The following is a 21,333-nucleotide window of genomic DNA, read 5'->3' as shown; positions in this document are numbered from 1 at the left end:
CTCTTACAGACATAAATTCTCTCAGCAGTATAATCTCAGCTCTTAACTCTCACAAGCATTATTTTCTCAGCTCTCACAAATTACAACAACAAACTTTAACCCACAGTGGAAATTTTCTGTTCATAATTAAGAGTTAAATTCAAAGGTTAAGTTAAGTTTTTACTACAGAAACTAAGTTAAAATTTCCCATTCAGAACTTTCCAACACACCAGATTATTATTTCTATTAATCTTTTATTCATTCTATAAACAATAGTTCTACCAAAAGTCAGTTTACCGTAATTGTTTCTGTAACAATAAAAACATTCCATTACAAATATAAAGTTTCATTCATACGGAAAATTGATTAAATCTCAAAATTAAAAAATTAAATATATCTTTTTTTATACATCAGTTGGTATTATTTTTACTTTATTTTATATATTTGGTTTTTTTATTTTTTTAAGCACGTAACGCGTGTGAATTACAATATGTAACTAACACACACGCTGCTGGTGCCTGCTGTGGGTCAGATATCCAATTGTTAACTAGATATATGATGCCTTATTTAGAGGGACAAATTACTTTTTCTAATTAGTTTTAACTGATATAACGACCTTAAGTTATCACACTCGAGGGGTTAAGTCATCATACTAGAGGGGGTTAAGTCATCATGCTCGAGGGGTTAAGTCTGCACTATTTTTGCTGCTTATGAAACGAACACACACACACACACACACACCCTTCTCAGCCAAACCCAGGGTGATCCACTTTCTGTGCTGTCTTCACATAGTCGAAAAGTTGGGCAACCATTTTACGTTATTCACCTTGGCCGCCATCTCTCTCTCTCTCTCTCTCTCTTTCTCTCTCTCTCTCTCTCTCTCTCTCTCTCTCTCTCTCTCTCTCTCTCTCTCTCTCTCTCTCTCGCTCTCTCTCTCTCTCTCTCTCTCAGTATGTTGGTGCGTTATTTTAAGCCACGCTGGTAACGAGGATGACAATGTACCTTTTTCTTGTTGGTGGTGCTGTGCTGTGCTCTGTGTGTGTGTCTGTGATACTGGTGATGTTGAGAGTTCCTATTATGGTGCTGACGATGTTGCAAGTATTCTCATGACACTGATGTTGTTACAAGGTCTTAATGTTGATATTGCAAAGTATTAATGTTGTTTAAGATGCAGGAATCTCGTAATGTTAACGCTACAAGTGTCGCTGTAGCACCAGATAGCTCCTGTAGGTGCGGACGTAAGTGGTATCCTTCCCTCTGATACTCGTACCAGCGCTGACGTCCACAAACAGGGCGCCAATAGTCTTTTGTCTCCGGCCATCACAAGCACTAACGCGCGCACAATGCAGGTCCAGGCAGCCACTGTTTACACGACCCAAATATTGCAATGAAGTGCCATGGTCTCCCCCCATTATATTCCCAAACGTCCGTACGATAAACTTTTCTCTATGTGCTGACGTAAATATACAATGAACTCCTTGACTTTAGACTATAACGTAGAAAATATCGTCCAGGATTAGAATCAATATTACATTAAATCTCGTTTTACCTTAATTAGCGACGTTCACTTAACACCAGACTCACTTAAGGTAGATAATCATTACGAGTCCTTAAGTTAATGTCAGCTGATGTTAACTTAATATATCTTGTTAAAATAGTCTTAGTACAGTTTTATTTATACTCTTAAGGAGATATTAACTAGTTAAATACAACCTTACATCTCGCCGTCTCAGAACATGGCCCCAGGAAAGGTAGTTTAAGTTATTGTGTTATTTCGAGGCGTTATTGTTGCGATTTAATCTTAATTATCAAGTCTATATTGTGATTTAAGCTTAATTGATCAAGTCTATATTGTGATTTAAGCTTAATTGATCAAGTCTATATTGTGATTTAAGCTTAATTGATCAAGTCTATATTGTAATTTAAGCTTAATTGATCAAGTCTATATTGTGATTTAAGCTTAATTGATCAAGTCTATATTGTGATTTAAGCTTAATTGATCAAGTCCATCCTTACGTCTTTGGTTACGGGGACTATCCCAGCGTACGAGCCTTACCTCTGAGACTCTAACCAGCACACAGAGGTCAGGAGAGGAGGTCAGGAGAGCGGCTGATAACGCACATTACCCGCTGGTGGTATTTGTTGGTTTGGCCGCCGCGGGGAGGGTGGACTGAGGGTGGGCTTGTAGGTCCGTTATTAATGGCTCTGGATAAGCGGGTGTCATGGTGGACTTTGCACGCATATGTGGGGCGGTACATGCGAGCGGGCAATCACTCCCACGCACACATGAGAGCCGCAATATACTGTATATCCCACATGCGCGCGCTCCACAATACACACACACACACGCGCTCTAATACACACACACACACATGCACTCCACAATACACACACACACACACATGCACGCTCCACAATGCACACACACACACATGCACGCTCCACAATACACACACACACACATGCAGCTCACAATACACACACACACACATGCACGCTCCTAATACACACACACACACATGCACTCCTAGTACATACCCACACACACGTGCACGCTCCTAATACACACACATACGCTCCATGCACACACACACATGCACTCCACACACACACACACACATGCACGCTCACAATACACACACACACACATACATCCTATACATACCCACACACACGTGCACGCTCCACAATACACACACACATGCGCGCTTCACAATACATACATACACACACACACACACATGCACGCTCCACAATACATATATACATGCACGGTTCACATACACACACACATGCATCACAATACACACACACACATGCACATCACAATACACCACACACACATGCACGCTCCTATACCCACACACACGTGCACGCTCCACAATACACACACACATGCGCGCTTCACAATACATACATACACACACACACACACATGCACGCTCCACAATACATATATACATGCACGGTTCACAATACACACACACACACACACATGCGCGCTTCACAATACACACATGCACGCTTCACAAACACACACACACATTCATAAGCGTACACAAACGTATGTATAGTATACAATTAAACGCACACACACACACACATGAAGTAATGTAACACAACTTTAAACGAAACTGGCCACAAAGCCCCCCTCCCACCCAGCCAGCTCATTATTTTCCCAGGACAAACAAGTTCGTCACCATTGTATAAAGGAGCGCCAGTGCGGGCAGACTAGAGGATACGTCTGGCGTTGGTTCAATGAATAATACACCAGTAATGGGGAACGCCAGGGTAAGAAAATGGAGAGGTGAATGTTCGTCTGGCGTTGGTTCAATGAATAATAATGCTGTACAGGAGAGTGCCAGTGAACAACCCTCTACCCCTTATCTCCCCTCTACCTCCCATCTCTCCCCCCCCTCTCCACTCTACCTCCCCATCCCCTCCCAACTTCCTCTCCTCCCACCTCTCCAATCTCTCCTCCCCTCCCACCTCCCGGCCTCCACCCTCCCCCTCTACCTCTTATCTCCCTCTACCTCCCATCTCTCCTCCCCACCTCTACCTCCCATCCACCCTCCCCACCTCTACCTCTTATCTCCCCTCTACCTCCCATCTCTCCTCCCCACCTCTACCTCCCATCGTCCCTCCCCACCTCAGTCACACATACATCAAAGGTCAATAACCTCCTGTACTAGACCATCAAAATACTGATATGAATCTCCACAACATTTACTAATACACCTGTAGTACGTAAATAACATGTCAAACACAATAATAATCTTTCAATTAATTTACCTTTAATGTCAATCACTCAATCAATCAATCACGCTAAATATTTTTCTTTCATTAACCTGTAAAACATAATTTATTCAACTATAAGTCAAAAAGAGTTATTTAATTTCAGACGTAATTTCCTGCATCGTAAATAATATGACGAGAGGAAATGTTTATCTCTTATCATCAATTAATATAGATACGTTCCTGCAAAGGTATTTTATCACCTGTAATTACGGTAATTAACTATTCATTCCACACCAATTTACACCTTAATATAACCACAATTTACACCATAATATAACACCAATTTACACCACAAGATAACCACAATATACACCACAATATAACCACAATTTACACCATAAGAGACGATGTACACAGATCTTACCTGAGAGCTATGGGGAGGGCGGGTGAGTGCTGACCATGGGCGTGTGTGTCTGTTCAATACTGTTGCCGCCGCTACTGTACACCTGTAGGAGGAGGAATTTAGACTTTATTAGTATGTATGTATGTCTGAGCGTATGTATGTATGTATGTATGTATGTATGTATGTCTGAGCGTATGTATGGAGATTTTTTTCGCGTGTGTGTGTGTGTGTGTGTGTGTAAGGTGTTAATATGCAGGAAAATTGTTCTTGGTGGAGTTAAGTTAATTAGCCTAAGTTATAAATTAGATTAAGTTAATTTAAGTCGTGTTAAGGTGAACATTAGATCTTGTTAATCCACTTCAGGTTAAGTTAGCCCAGGTTAACTAACATACATCACATCCACACTATATCCAACCACAATCACCACACTACACTATATCCAACCACAATCACCACACTAGACTATATCCAACCACAATCACCACACTACACTATATCCAACCACAATCACCACACCAACCAACACACCCCAGCTACCACATCCAACTACCATTCAACCACACCTACACAATACACTACCAACCCACCATACCTACACCATATCCACCCACCACCATAACACCCCACCAACACTAAACCACACCACCACCACCACCACCTTATCCCCACCAAACACACCACCACCACCTCATTCCCACCAACCACACCACCACACCATCCTCCCACCACACCACCCCATCTCACCACCACAACACCACACCATATCCACCACACCACCACAATACTTCACCAAACGACAAAGTTTTCGCCGTAGTAATCATTAAGTCTTCCGCTCATTACACTCCCTTCATTAATTAGTGAAGCAATAACAAGTCCACCAAGACGCCAATTATTAAACAATTTCCACATTAATATGCCCTTACTGACCTGACGGATAATATTTCGTGTATGAGGGATTTTTATTCTTTCGTGTGTGATTTAACGTCGACTAAGACTAACTTAGGGTCATTCTTGTTACGGCAGAGTCCCAGTACAAGTGTGACGCCATTTTGAGTCGTCATCTTAAATCTGGCTTACTGTACTTTACCCAAACTTCACGTAACCAAGCTTACCCTCCCCTCCCCTAACCTCCCCTTCCCTTCCCTACCCTCCCTCCCCTCCCCTACACACAACACGAGGTCTTGTCTCCTCTCTGGCCGACACAGCAACACCTCACACCCTCCCCCTCAAGGGACCGTAACCACAACCTGTCAACATTCGTCTCACGTTTTCCCCCCATCACCTTATTCTCCCTTGACAACAGCTCTCCCTGGCGACTGTTATATCCCTCCTGCTGAGTCAGGGAACAAGAATGTGTCCACACCGCATAAACTAATAGAGATACGAATGACGTCACACACAACACGAACGAACGAGCCTGACACTAACAAACGAATGACGTCACACACAACACGCGTCAGACAATCCCGGTATAGACTAAAGGCGATTCCCAACAAGCCGTAAAAAGGGTTAACACACACCAGCTTAAAATGCCATTACCAACACCGCTCCCCATAACACTGACGCTCACACACCTGTAATACCCCCCAGCAGGTGTGTGGAGGTAGGGGGGGACAGGTGTGTGTGTGTGGGAGACGAAGAGACGGATTATATTCTGAGCGTTCGCGAGGTTGGGTTAGGTTAGGATAGGTTAGGTGGGGTTGGGTTAGGATAGGTTAGGTGGGGTTGGGTTAGGTTAGGTTTTAAGAAGATTACGATTTTCTTTAGTGATAATCCTAAATAACTTAAGTAATCCGGATCAACTTTACCGATAATCCGAAATAACATCGATAATTCGTAATGTTAGCAGCAATATGAACTAAAAACGGCAATAATTCCAAATAACACTACCGATAATTTGAACGAACATTGTCGATAATCCGGAACAAGTTTAACAATAATCCGGATAACCAAATAATCCGGATAACCACTAAAACGCTACCCAGATTATCATAGACAGTTCGCGAGGATTTGTTACCATGAAGTTATTGACACATTCTGATCCGTATTTAATGTTATGTAAGTCACTGCAGAAAACAAAACGCCATCGATGAATTTCAGAATGAACACTATAAGACTCCTGTTGTCTCGGTAGTGTTGTCAAAATCCTTCGTTCGTTGTGTCGTATTGTTTAACATTATTTTTGTAAGTAGTTTTTTTTTAATAACTGTACACCACCATCACCATTATCACCACTACTACAGTCATCACCATAACTACCACACCACCATCACAACTACCACCACTCCAGACCACCACCACTACCACTCTAGACTACCTCACCACCATCACCACCACCACCTCACCATCACCACCACCACACCATCATCACCACCACATCACCACACCATCATCACCACCACATCACCACACCATCTACCACCATCACCATTATCACCACTACTACAGTCATCACCATAACTACCACACCACCATCACAACTACCACCACTCCAGACCACCACCACTACCACTCTAGACTACCTCACCACCATCACCACCACCACCTCACCATCACCACCACCACACCATCATCACCACCACATCACCACACCATCATCACCACCACATCACCACACCATCATCACCGAACTCACAACCCATTACTGGATCACCAAAAAATCCCCAAATTAAACAAAGTTGTTGACCTAAAGCCAACGTCTAGACCACGTACCTTATTTCCTTAAAACTTTGGGTGATATTAATACTTTCTGGCTGCTTAACTTAAAATACTTCCTCTGATGTTAGTCTATTTTCTTAATACATTGAATGATACTGATACCTTAAATAACAGCATTGAACCTCTTAAATCACGATATCGAACCCCTTAAATAACAGCACTGAACCTCTTAAATCACAGCATTGAACCCCTTAAATAACAGCACTGAACCCCTTAAATAACAGCACTGAACCTCTTAAATAACAGCACTGAACCCCTTAAATCACAGCATTGAACCCCTTAAATAACAGCACTGAACCCCTTAAATAACGAACCCCTTAAATAACAGCACTGAACCCCTTAAATAACAGCATAAATCACTCACAGGTGTTGTTTAGTCAGTAATTACTAAGTTTACTTCAAGTTCAGGATTAAATATCTCAGGCTAAGTGTGTGTGTGTGTGTGTGTGTGTGTGTGTGTGAGAGAGAGAGAGAGAGAGAGAGAAATTACCTCGTGTGTGTACGTGTGAGATAGAATTAATGTGTGTGTGTGTGTGTGTGTGTGTGTGTGTGTGTGTGTGTGTGTGTGTACGTCCCCAGCAGAAGGTCTTGGGACGTGTTATCAGAGACTCATAATAAACATATCGACATCTTAGCCAATACCAGAAGCTAATAACTGCCGCCACAAACAACCCAACCACCAATTGTGTTCGAGGGTCGTTACGTCAGACCCTTGTCCTTGTTAACAAAGACAAGGGAACAAGTACAATCTAACCCCTGACAGCTGGGTGATCTGGACCTCTGTTAGAATGTTCTGGAGACTCTGGTAATGGCGACGTGGGTTTGTGTTTGGAAGATATTGGTGTATTTTTGTAAGTTTCTGTTTGTGTGTATTATAAATGTACACATGAACGTCTTCTTTTCTCATACGTACACACACACACAGGGTAAACCAGAACTAGTATCCTATCGGTTGATCAAAGGCCAATTTGTCTGTCTCTGAAGGAAGGGCCGCCTCCTCCTCTTCCTCCTTATTTCTCTTCCTCATCTTCCCATTATCTCTCTTCCTCCTACTTCTCTTCTCCTTCCCTCTTCTCTTTGTCTCTCCTCCATTCTATTTTAATTTTTCTAGTTCCTCTCTTCCTCTTCCTCCACCCTTTCCATCTTCCTCTCACCTTCCACTTCATCCCACCCCCCTCACTCCTACCCCTTCACCTCACCCTGGTCGCCCCTTATTAACTTCACCCCTCACCTCTCCCACCCCCTCACTCCTACCCCTCATTCACCTTACCTCCTACCCCTCCCCCTACCTCCCCCACCACACATGACATTTCCGTAATGAAGAGAGCCAACCTGCAGGCATTGTGGGACGCAGCGAAGGTCCCCACTGAATGTTTACCACTGAACGTTCATGGGAAAGTCGCGAGTTAGGTCGATCATTTCCATCTTAATAATTACTGTGGCGTCACCCGGGTTGAGGTTCACACAATATAGAACGAAAATACTTGTAATAATGAAAGGTGTATGAGTCTAAGTAACTGACTGACTTAAATAAATAAAATATATATACAAGAATGAATAAAGAAATGCATAATAAATAATAAATAACTGGCTGATTTAAATAAAAACAATAAAGTCAAACATAATGAATAAAAAAATTAAAAACCAATAAAATCAAAAGATATGTGAATGATATTAAGAGTAATATTTAATAAAAAAAATACAAATTATATAAAATTATCGCAGAAATTAAATTTAAAAACTTAACCTAACCTTATCCCCCAAATAGTGTTAGGGTGGTTAATCTTCAGGTGGTCCAGTGAAACAGTTAAATACATCCATATATCTTCAGTTATAAGGTAAAAATTAACTTACGAACCTATGTGAATCTTACTAGCCATACCTGAAGATATCGTGTCTAGTTAAAATAGTCTTGGTGCATTATCGACGCCATTTTGTCCATAACGCATCTAGGTACGGTACAGTCTTGGTGCATTATCGACGCCATTTTGTCCATAAAACATCTAGTTACGGTACAGTCTTGGAGCATTACCGACGCCATTTTGTCCATAAAACATCTAGTTACGGTACAGTCTTGGTGCATTATCGACGCTATTTTGTCCATAAATCATCTAGTTACGGTACAGTCTTGGAGCATTATCGACGCCATTTTGTCAATTATCCTTGGGGCCACGGGTCAAGAGAGCAAATTAGATACGTTAAGTATAAGTAGGGAAAATCCATCTTGGAATCCCAGCTTAAGTGAGTTGATTAAGTGGCGTTTTCCTCCCACCAGTTACGAGGAAAATCTTATGATATTTTGAGAATCCATTTTTAAAGTCTGAGTTTAATAAGCCTTTTAATGCCCTTGTATTGCCATAGAGGTCATTTAAAGAATTCCTAAATCACCATTGGGGAAAAATCGGGCCTTTAAATCACTATCAGCCATTTACATACAAGGGTGGAAGGGGGGGGGGGAGGGGCTATGTTGAATTAAAACATCTGATGTTAGATAAATATAATGTTAATAGTGACGTTACCGTAATAAAGGGAGTTAAAAGTTGTTATGGTCGTTTTACTACATTATTATAGTCAGCTAAACGCTCTAACATCACCATTAACATCAGCTAAAAACATCCCAACATCACCATTAACATCAGCTAAACACACTTTAACATCACCAGCCAGCTAAAAACATCCCAACATCACCATTAACATCAGCTAAAAACATCCCAACATCACCATTAACATCAGCTAAACACACTTTAACATCACCATTAACATCAGCTAAAAACATCCCAACATTACCATTAACATCAGCTAATTCTTCACATCTCCAGGAAAAAAAATAAACATCGAAAAATCCTTTGAATAATTCACCTAAAGACTCAAGAACGATGAAAATTAAATAAATAAAATAGTAAATAAATAAATAAATAAATAAAATAAATAAATAATAAAATAATAAAATAAATAAATAAATAAAATAAATAAATAAATACTGTAATTTCTTTCCTCCTTGAGTTATGACACGAAAGCTTCCTGGATAAACAAAGGAGTGAGTCCATTTCGCTAATGAGTTTACTATTTAATGAGGCTGTATTGTAAACGTTAACTGCAGAAGTGTGGTGTGAATTATCAGTTGTATATACGTGGTTTTAATTGGATGATGGAGAAACGTTTCTTTTTTATAATTGGTAGTTGGATACGGTTTTTTTGTCAGAAACGTTTTTTTTATTGTCAATGAAAGAAACGTTTTATTTTTGCTTTGTTAATTGACAGTGGGAGATTTGTTTATAGTTAGTTAGGGATACTTGTTTTATTGATAAGTGGAGAAACATTTTTTTTTACTGTCAGATGAAGAAAATTTTAATATCAGCTATAGAAACGTTTTTAAGACGGTAAAACGTTTGTCACCTTGAGAGATTAATTAAAAAAATCTGACGGAGTAACGTTTGTAGTTATCAGCTGTAGAAACGTTTTTTAAGTGTCAGCTGGATATGTGTTGTTTATATTGTGATGTGGAAACGTTTGTAATTGTCAGCAGCAGAAATGTCATGATGAATTATTGCCTGGAGGAACGTTTTTAACTCAGAGAGAAACCTTGTTCATCATTAACTAGAGAAAAGTTTTTGAGTCCCAGATGATGAAACGTTTGAGATCTAATATATAGTTTTTAATATAAACCTGAGACATATCTTCAATTATTAGTTAAAGACGTTATTTTTATACAAACCGGATAATCATTAAATATCAACTATAGAAATGTCTATATAAATAAGCTTGTTTACACATTGATACTGAAATGTATATAAATTAAGTTTCCTAATAAATACTTTTCCAAATATACCAGCTTGAAAAACGGTTCAAATAACGATGCGTGTTTATGATTAAATGTTTCACCATCAACTGAGAGCAACGTTTTCACCCACTATCAGGATATTACACCTTTGGACGCGTAATCCCCCTCCAGGTCATGTCCTTGAGATGTGATTGGTGGACTTGGTGGCGAACTCGGAGGTGATTGGTGGATCAGGAGACTAAATGAGCCATGATTGGAGGAGAGCTTTTTGTGTGACCCATTACTGTAATCTGTATTGGGAATTTCCTCCACTCCTCTCCTCCTTGCTTGCCTCTCCTCTCTCTTCCATTCTCTCTTTCTTCCTACATCTTCCCTCACTCTCCTCTCATCTCTGACTTCCCACCCACTTCCCATCCTTCCCCCACCCCTACCTCTCTCCCCACCCCACCCACCCCTCTCCCCAACTCCCTCTGAACCCCACCCCCACCTCTTCTCCCCACCATCACCCCCGCCCCTGAGGAAGCTGCCACTATCGGTAATAATCCGTGACTTCGAAACCTTTCACATCTCCCTGGGCGAGTGAGAAACCCGCTGAGAAATACTTACTAATGAACGCCACCTGCTCTTTGAGGGTGGGTTGGTGGGGTGGGTTGGTGGGGTGGGTTGGTGGGGGTGGGTTGCTGGGGTGGGTTGCTGGGGTGGCTTGGTGGGGGGTAGGTTGGTAGGGGTGGTTTGGTGGGGGGTAGGCTGGTAGGGGTGGTATGGTGGAGGTAGGTTGGTAGGGGTTGTATGGTGGGTGTAACTTGGTGGGGTAGGTGTGGTGTGTTTGAAGGGTGGGTGAAGGAAGGATGCATTGGTGGTTTTTGACTGAAGAAAGATTGATGTGGGTGAACTGAGGCAAAGTGGATTGGCGGGGTGGATTAAAAAGAATTGGTGAATGGAAGGTGGATTAGGTGTGGTTGAGCTGTGGATTAGGTGTGGTTGAGCTGTGGATTGGAAAAGGTCGATTGGATAAGGATTGGGTGTGGTCGGGTTGATTAGCGTGGACTGTTGGGCGGCTGACTTCCAGGGGTCCAGTAAGAGATTGGCTGAGGCTGTGAGGAAGACGAGGAGGAGGAGAGGGGAGTGAAGGGGTGAGTGAGAGGAGGAATGGGAGGAGAAGAGGAGGGGGAAGAGAAAAAGAGGAGGGAGTAAAGAGGACGAGGAGGAACAGAAGAAGAGGGAAGGAGAAGAATGATGTGAAGAGAGAGAGACAATACAATCGAGAGAAATTCACACACACACACACACACACACACACACACACACACACACACACACACACACAGACAAACAGACCAGAAAAAAATGTCCAATTATATCAAACTTAATATTTAGACAACAAATAATTCAGACAAATTAGAAACTGTATTAATTATGAACATGGAAGGTTGACACAGCAGCTGGAGTGGGGTGAGAGGGAGATAACCGAGGTGGAATAAGAGGTGTGAGAGGGAGGTATATGGAGTGGGATTAAGGGTACGAGGGAGGTAATTAGGGTAAGATTAGATGCAGTGAGAGGGAGGTAATTGAGATAGGAGTGGGATGAGGGGGGTGAGAGGGAGGCGCTACCACCCACACACGCCGCCACCCACACACTCCGCCACCCACCCACACACGCCGCCACCCACACACACACGCCGCCACCCACACACTCTACCGCCACCCACCATGAATACAAAATCTTCCAATATGGTAACCACTAACCACCTAACCTAACCCACCATAAAACTCACACAAAAACAATAATAAATAAATAAACTCCCATGAATTATTGTGATAAGGAGCACTATAAAAACACATCCCTCACACACGATAAACAAAGTCAGTCAGATCAGGAATGGACGAACAATAGAATGAATAATACCCAGACAAAACACCCGACTACTGTACTTTGTTTTAGCTGGGTAATTCAATTCTCAATGTTTATAGCCACTAAACACTCCCGTCAGAGTCCATTACGGGGTTAAGGGGGGGTTAAGGGGGGGTTAAGGGGGGTTAAGGGGGGGTTAAGGGGGGTTTAAGGGGTGAGGGGTGACTGACCAAACATTGTATATACAGGTTAACTAAGGCCAAGTTTATATTTTTCTATAACAAAATAATTCTGTTTTGGTATTTATTTGAAGCTAAAGCGTAGCCCAAACGTCAGATTAATCCGGTCAGTTTATCCGCCGGATGATAAATAACTAAAACAAATTTACCGGTTAGATACTTGTTGAAAAATAATCCCGGTTTTTGACTCGATGTTATTTTGGGGAAACCGGTTTGATGAGATCGATGACCAAGATTACTGGGAATAGTTTCTCGTGTGTGTCAGGAATAACCCCAAGCTTATTCCTTGATCAGCTGAACCACACACAGGTACACACACAGGTACACACACACACATACACCCTCACTACACACACCTCAACACACAAACATTATTTACATACAGATAATTTATGTATATTAAGACAGCAATACGTCTCCCTAAACAGTACTGAGTAATAATTAATCAGAAGTAATTCCATGAAGATAATAACAGCCCTAATTAATCTAAACGTCACAGGATTGGCTGATTTAAACCAATGGCGAGAGAGTGGGTTAGGTCAGGTCATTAGGGAGGGAAATATAAATATACCGTAGAGTGGCCGGGTAAAATTCTCCACTTGTCAGTAACATTCTGATGGTCTTTACAGGATGTGTGACCGGCGTGAAGAGGGCCATGTAGGGGAGACCGGGAGGAGGTTGGGAGGGGGAGATTACGGAGTTGGGGACGTTGGGAGAAGATTAGAATGAGGATGGGGAGGAAGTTGGGAGATTAGAATGAGGGTGGGGAGGAAGTTGGGAGATTATTAGCATGAGGATGGGGAGGAAGTTGGGAGATTAGAATGAGGATGGGGAGGAAGTTGGGAGATTAGAATGAGGATGGGGAGGAAGTTGGGAGAAGATTAGCATGAGGATGGGGAGGAAGTTGGGAGATTAGAATGAGGATGGGGAGGAAGTTGGGAGATTAGAATGAGGATGGGGAGGACGTTGGGAGATTAGAATGAGGATGGGGAGGAAGTTGGGAGGTTAGAATGAGGATGGGGAGGTAAGTTGGGAGGTTAGCATGAGGATGGGGAGGAAGTTGGTATGAAATATGTTCTCTATTAAATACAGAATACATTAATTTTAACCACATATATTATTGACTAATATTTAATCCCGAATATTTCTTTAAATAAATATTGATAACGTCAAGTGTGTGTGTGTGTGTGTGTGTGTGTGTGTGTGTGTGTGTGGAGGTCTCAGCTGGTGCACACAAGATGGCAAACCTGAGATGGATGACCAGAAGAGGAGGAGGAGGAGAGGTGGCGAAAGAAGGAGAGCGAAAATGATGAGAAGACGAAGCGGGGAGATGGAAGAGAAAGCAGAAGGGGAAAGGGGAAGGGGAAAGATAAAAGGGGAAGTGAGATAAGGAACAAAACCCTAAAATGGAAGACACGGATGAATGGGGAAATATGGAGAATAAACAGACGAGGGAAGAGAAAGGGGGAGAACAAGAGAGACGAGCGATAAAGGCAGGAGACAGGGAGATATGATAGAAGGAAGGTAAAGAGATCAAGAGAATTGCGTGAGAGATCTGACAAAAGGGAAATAAATATTGGGTAGAGAGGCAGAAGACGATAACGGGAGGAAGGGAGGGAGAAGGAATTGGAGGAGGGGGAAGAGGAGGGGAAGGAAGAGGAGGGGGGAGGAAGAGGGGATAGGAAGGAGGAGGGGGAAGGAAGAGGAGGAAGGAAGAGGGGATAGGAAGGAGGAGGAAGAGGGAAGAGGAAAGGGAAGGGGAGGGAGGAGAGGAAGGGGAAGGAAGAGTAGGAGGAGAGAAAGAAGAGGAAGGAGAGGAAGAGGAGATTGGAGGCGACACTTACGACGATAATAAAGACCTTATGAGAGCTAGATTCGTGTATTATCTGTCCTGGTTAAGGGATACTTAGGGCCAAGGGCTTGCTGGGGGCTGGCTAGGATTCAGGGCTGGTTAGGATTCAGGGCTGGTTAGGATTCAGGACTGGTTAGGATTCAGGGCTGGTTAGGATTGAGGACTGGCTAGGATTAAGGGTAGAGACTTGAGTTAAGACCTAAATTAACATACGGTCTGGCTTCTCACATCAGCTAAAATTCAAACCAAGCTTAAAATACAAACTGAATCTCCACATCAGCTTGAATCAAAACCAACCTGAAAATACGCACGGAACTGAAGCTGACATGAAAGACTAGATTGGCGTAGTAGAGGGGGAAACCGGACCTAGGATGACGCCCCCACAAAGCTATCAGCTGACCACCCCCTCCCCCACACCAAGAGAGGATTTATGCCCTATCTATATAATGGGTCGACGGCAATATAACCTGACCTTCCTCTTCTGTATTATAATATATATAATATACCTTATATCTTAGTGTCCTTTGAGTCCCCAGTATGTGGTATAGGAGAAAGGCGAGGCTTTGTATTATATATGTAGTATACTGAACGTCACCACAGCTCGCTACAACACACAATACCGGGAGTTATAGTGTCCAGGGTCACCACAGCTCGCTACAACACACAATACCGGGAGTTATAGTGTCCAGGGTCACCACAGCTCATACCACCGTCCAGGGTCACCACAGTTCACTATACCACCGTCCAGGGTCACCACAGCTAATTGCACCAGGTCATTAAACACCCCAAAGCTAACCTAACCAAACACAGGCGTAGCGTCAGGGTGTTGAATCACTAAATGAAATAAGTGGGGTGTCTAATGTTCATGTGATCCTCATCTAGTTCTAATACGGTAAATCACAAAAAATAACAACAATAACAATAACATAAAGGTTCATGTAGAGAATTTTCCTCATCACTGGAGATAAAAGGAAGTTCTATGATAAAATATTAATAAATCAGTTGAATGATATCAAAGGTAACTTGGTATATGTAAAGTCAAGAGGCAAGACAATAACCTGAAATTACTTTAAAGGGAAAATTTTTGAAAAGATTTGGAAATTGGCCAAAGTGGAGAAATTTTACGATTGCCTCCTTTTCCACTTGGGTGAAGGCGATCGTCTGAAAAATGTTGAAAATATGAAAATAGAACGAGTCTCTGAACTGCTGGTGTGTGTACAGTATATGGCGCTGTGGCATCTCATCTCCAACACATTTCTAAACAGGAACAAACTTTCGAGAATAAAATACAATGACCAATAAGAAAAAGCCTATAAACACCACTACAATTTTACTAAAGATATATACCGTGTAGTATATAACCTCGCGATAAACGTAAAAATACGAACACCTTTTCGGAACAGCGAGACACGTCAAGGAAGACAGTGAACCGGATGAACCTCTTGGAAGAAGCAGCCCCACCGCTCCGTTCCCTGACAGACAAGAAATACGTCTACAATATTAACAGTAGAGTGTTGCTTGTGTGTTTTGTTTCGGCTCAGGGTGAATTAAATACCAACACATGTGATACCAAGGTCAATATTTGATTCTGTGTGTGGAGGAAAAAAAAAGAAACACGTCAGCACTACCCAACACTGTCAACAACTACGGCCCTTTCTAAACACGCCCACGTCAGCACTACCCAATACTGTCAACAACTACGGCCCTTTCTAAACACACGCCCACGTCAGCACTACCCAACACTGTCAACAACTACGGCCCTTTCTAAACACACGCCCACGTCAGCACTACCCAACACTGTCAACAACTACGGCCCTTTCTAAACACGCCCACGTCAGCACTACCCAATACTGTCAACAACTACGGCCCTTTCTAAACACACGCCCACGTCAGCACGTCAGCACTACCCAACACTGTCAACAACTACGGCCCTTTCTAAACACGCCCACGTCAGCACTACCCAATAACTACGGCCCTTTATGTATTTTAAATGTAATCTCTGTAGTGTGATATATAATAATAGCCCTGTATCTTAACAATCAATAGGGGGACAAAATAATCCGTTTCCAGCCAGAAAGACGATAAAGCAGAATAATAATTGAGGGAGGAAATGTAGCTAAGTGGATCCAGAAGCTTATAACCACACAGAACACGGGTGTACATGTGTGTGTGTGTGTGTGTGTGTGTGTAAGTATTAATAAGGTCTTCACATCACCGCCGTAAGTAAGAGGAACTTCACTAACATATAATACTCCTCAAAGTTACTTCCTTCTTTAACAACTTGGGTTATTTAAAAACTCTGAAGAGGTTAGAGTGGCAAGTAAGCCTCTTATTTTTACAAGTCCCCCAACAGTTGAGATTTTCATACACACGAAAATATATATACTGTAGTTGGTAGCCCCCTCCCCACCCCCCCTCTCTCCCCATACCTGAACCCTCCTCCTCTCCCTCTTAACTCAACTCCCTTTTCACCTCACCTCTCGTTCCCTCCTTAACCTCTCTCCCTCACCTCTCGTTCCCTCCTTAACCTCTCCCTCACCTCCTGACATTAACCTCACCCCTTCCCTCACCTCACCTCCCGTTCCTAACCTCTTACCTTCACCCCCTCCCCTTCCTTCTCTCCCTTACACTCTCACCTCATTCTCCTCACACTCTCCCTTTACCTCTCCCTACCCTCCTCTCCCCCCACCCCCTCCCGTACACAGCAACATATTCCAAATTCGAAGCGGCCGCCAAATCCGTGTTCGTTTTCCGATCAATATTCGTTACAGATCTGGTGCCAAAATTTATGTAGAAAATAAAAGTCCTGGTGAGCAAATATTTACCAGGTCATAAAACACACGCAGAGCTGTTAGTTACCAATACGTGTGGATCCTGGGTTAATGATGATGATAATTGATTGACCTACACCTGGCCATGACATTGATTATAGCTGACCTAGACCTAACCATGTCATCGATTATAGCTGACCTAGACCTAACCATGTCATCGATTATAGCTGACCTAGACCTAACCATGTCATCGATTATAGCTGACCTAGACCTAACCATGTCATTGATTATAGCTGACCTAGACCTAACCATGTCATCGATTATAGCTGACCTAGACCTAACCATGTCATCAATTATAGCTGACCTAGACCTAACCATGTCATCGATTTATAGCTGACCTAGACCTAACCATGTCATTGATTATAGCTGACCTAGACCTAACCATGTCATCGATTATAGCTGACCTAGACCTAACCATGTCATCGATTATAGCTGACCTAGACCTAACCATGTCATCGATTATAGCTGACCTTGACCTAACCATGTCATCGATTTATAGCTGACCTAGACCTAACCATGCCATCGATTATAGCTGACCTAGACCTAACCATGCCATCGATTATAGCTGACCTTGACCTGGCCATATCAACTATAAATTAACCTTAACCAGATTCAGTCAAACCATAACAAAACCTAACCTAACCTAATCCAGGCCGCCACAGTTGTGTTATTATGAGGGGTCAGTGGGCCAGCCGATCATCACCAACACACTCTACCTATTACTGTCAACAACAATTTTACCAGTTTTTGTTTTGTTTTCCGTAATCCTGTGAAGTTGTCGGATGCACAATAGCGAGCGATGGACTATTTCCCTGCACGCCGTGTTTAGGGATATTTTGGGCGTCATCCATTATTAACACGAACACCAAGTGAATAAATATAAAATTTTCACTATTTTTCATTACGAACATAGCGGCATTGAATGACTAGTTTGTTTACTATTCACTATTACGGACACCGTGTCAATATATAGCGGCAATTTCTTTCACTATTCACTATTATGAACACCATAGCGATATAGTGACTAATTGTGTTCACTATCCAATATTAAGATGCGGTACAAACATCAAGTACCAGCAGGATACAACAGAGGGCGCGGGCGTGACACAGCAGGCGATTTTTTACACCAGCAGGACATAACAGAGGCGCGGGCGCAGCAAGCAGGCGACGCTACACCAGCAGGAGCATGGCAGAGGGCGCGGGCGTGACACAGCAGGCGACGCTACACACCAGCAGGTGAGGATACAACAGAGGGCGGGGCGTGACACAGCAGCAAGGCGACGCCATACACCAGCAGGAGGATACAAACAGAGGGCGGGGCGTGACACAGCAGGCGACGCTACACCAGCAGGAGGATACAACAGAGGCGCGGGCGTGACACAGCAGGCGCACGCTACACCAACAGCAGGATACAGCAGAGGGCGCGCGTGACACAGCAGGCGACGCCACACCAGCAGGAGGATACAGCAGAGGCGGGCGTGACACAGCAGGCAGACGCTTGCCACCAGCAGGAGGGGATACAAATAGAGGGCGCGGGCGTGACACAGCAGGCGACGCTACACCAGCAGGAGGATAAGGTGCAGAGGGCGCGGGCGTGATACAGCAGGCGACGCTACACCAGCAGGAGTGATACAACAGAGGGCGTGGCGCGACACAAAGGCGACGCCAAGCACCAGCAGGAGGATACAACAGAGGGCGCGGGCGTGACACAGCAGGCGACGCACCGGTGCAGGAGGATAAGGCCGGCAGAGGCGCGGTGCAGACAGCAGGCGACGCTACACCAGCAGAGGATAAGCAAATAGAGGAGGTGACACAGCAGGCGACGCCACACCAGCAGGAGGATACAACAGAGGGCGCGGGCGTGACACAGCAGGCGACGCTACACCAGCAGGAGGATACAACAGAGGGCGCGGGCGTGACACAGCAGGCGACGCTACACCAACAGGAGGATACAACAGAGAGCGCGGGCGTCTGTTTCATTGCCTATTATTTACTAACACTTAGACTGGCTCCATTATGTCCCCACCTTCCCTCACCCGCCAACTTTTTGTGTAAAACTAAAATTATATCCAAACTATTGCCAATATTACAGCGGCAGCCACTGAAATGTGTTAGTCGCAACCACTGAAAGTAATGGTACAGCCGCAGCCACTGAAATGTGTTAGTCGCAACCACTGAAAGTAATGGTACAGCCGCAACCACTGAAAGTAATGTTACAGCCGCAACCACTGAAATGTGTTAGTCGCAACCACTGAAAGTAATATTACAGCCGCAACCACTGAAATGTGTTAGTCGCAACCACTGAAAGTAATATTACAGCCGCAACCACTGAATAATCATTAAACCTGAACAATTTTCTATATATAACGAAAGTATTTTGTAACTATTTTTGTATATTACAGTAATCACAAAACTAAATTACAGTAATTACATAACTATCTAGTGTCCCCAGTAAATACAGTATATTACAGCCAGGCTTACAGAATATAACCAACCTAATTTAATTTTCTGTATTAAATTAATAAATTTCACAGATTTTTGGAAATACAGATGTCTACATTACAGAAGTTAATTTCCTGTAATAAACTAATTCACACCACAACTGCTTAGCGTTACAAAAGTCGAATACAGTATTACAGTTCTACTCGCTTATCACAATACCAAATGCTGTAACTGTATAAAACTTAATATTGTAGTTTTTATAATTTACAGCAGCGCTCACACACTGTACATATGCACACACACATATTGTACACACACAAACACACACTACACACAAAGACATAATATGCACACACATACTGTACACGCAAACACACTGTACATACACACACTGTACACACAAATACACTGTACATACATACACACAAACACACCATACACACACACACTGTACATACACACACACACAGTACATACACACACACAAACACACCATACACACGTACTCACACACAAACACACACATATACACACACAAACACACACACAAACACACACATACACGGTGAACACCTAATTATTTCTCCCCAGCCTAACTACCAAGACACGAGACACTACCAACACTCACCATCATAACAACTGTCCTCTCAAAACTTCCCCCGTGAAACTTAATTATTTCCTGTCGCCTTAATTACAGACGTAGCAACCAACAATTAGCCGTCACTCCGCTTAAAGTACAGATACAGTGTCTGTCAGATTAATGGCCCCACATAAAATCCAAACAGCTTATTGCATCACCCTGTACTTATTTTACAGTATTCACACCAAGTTTATCTCACCTTGATTGCTGTAACCACTAACTGTAATTAAAGGCACTCACAATGAGCATATTACAGAGAACAAAACCCAAACATTTACTGTATTATTTAAATTACAGTATTCACCCCTTAAACAGTACTGTATTTTATCGAGATTGCTTTAACCACTCACTGCAATTACATGTATTAAAGATATATTACAAACAAAAATTGATTTTTATTACATTAATTGTGCAGATAATTACAGTTCGTTACACTAATGAAGTTAATTAAAATTTAAACGACTTGTTGTATTAAACTTATGTACAGCAAATTGTAATAGACATCTACATTACAAAGATTACAGCAATTACAGTTTCATAACACGCTTAGTCCTGTAATTGTTCTGTTACTAATGAAGTCACGTATTAAAAATCTAACAGGTTATCGTATCAAGCTTATGTATTTACAGCCGTTCCTTATAATACAAAGAGATCACTAAGAAATTTCATAACTATAATCTGTAACACTATATCATTAACCAGACCCAAACAACTTACTGTATTCAACTAAAATACAAAAAATGCAACTTAATACAGTACTAAATTATTTCGTCACATTTAAAACACTGTATAGGATGACCTGAAGAATAGCCACCCCAGTTTATTTCACCTAAATATTAACCACCTTTAATGTATTTA

General features: G+C 42.5%; 2 protein-coding genes across 2 annotated transcripts in view; both read right to left on the bottom strand.

The window, feature by feature from the left end:
• The window catches only part of LOC121877930 (uncharacterized protein DDB_G0271670-like), a 91,089-nt gene that overhangs the window by 59,146 nt on the left and 10,610 nt on the right, over positions 1-21,333 (bottom strand). The window contains exon 2 of the mRNA XM_042383892.1: positions 4,142-4,223. The gene's annotated coding sequence lies outside the window, so the exon portion shown is untranslated. The remainder of the gene's footprint in view (positions 1-4,141; positions 4,224-21,333) is intronic.
• On the bottom strand, positions 18,564-19,373 carry LOC121877924 (keratin-associated protein 16-1-like). The gene has a single exon (XM_042383884.1). The coding sequence runs from the start codon at positions 19,371-19,373 to the stop codon at positions 18,564-18,566; it is 810 nt and encodes a 269-aa protein (XP_042239818.1).

The sequence above is a fragment of the Homarus americanus genome, unplaced genomic scaffold (assembly GCF_018991925.1).
Source record: "Homarus americanus isolate GMGI-L3 unplaced genomic scaffold, GMGI_Hamer_2.0 scaffold30620, whole genome shotgun sequence".
Taxonomy (NCBI): domain Eukaryota; kingdom Metazoa; phylum Arthropoda; class Malacostraca; order Decapoda; family Nephropidae; genus Homarus; species Homarus americanus.
Note: the sequence above shows the minus strand (reverse complement) of the source record. Positions and strands in the feature narration are given on the sequence as shown.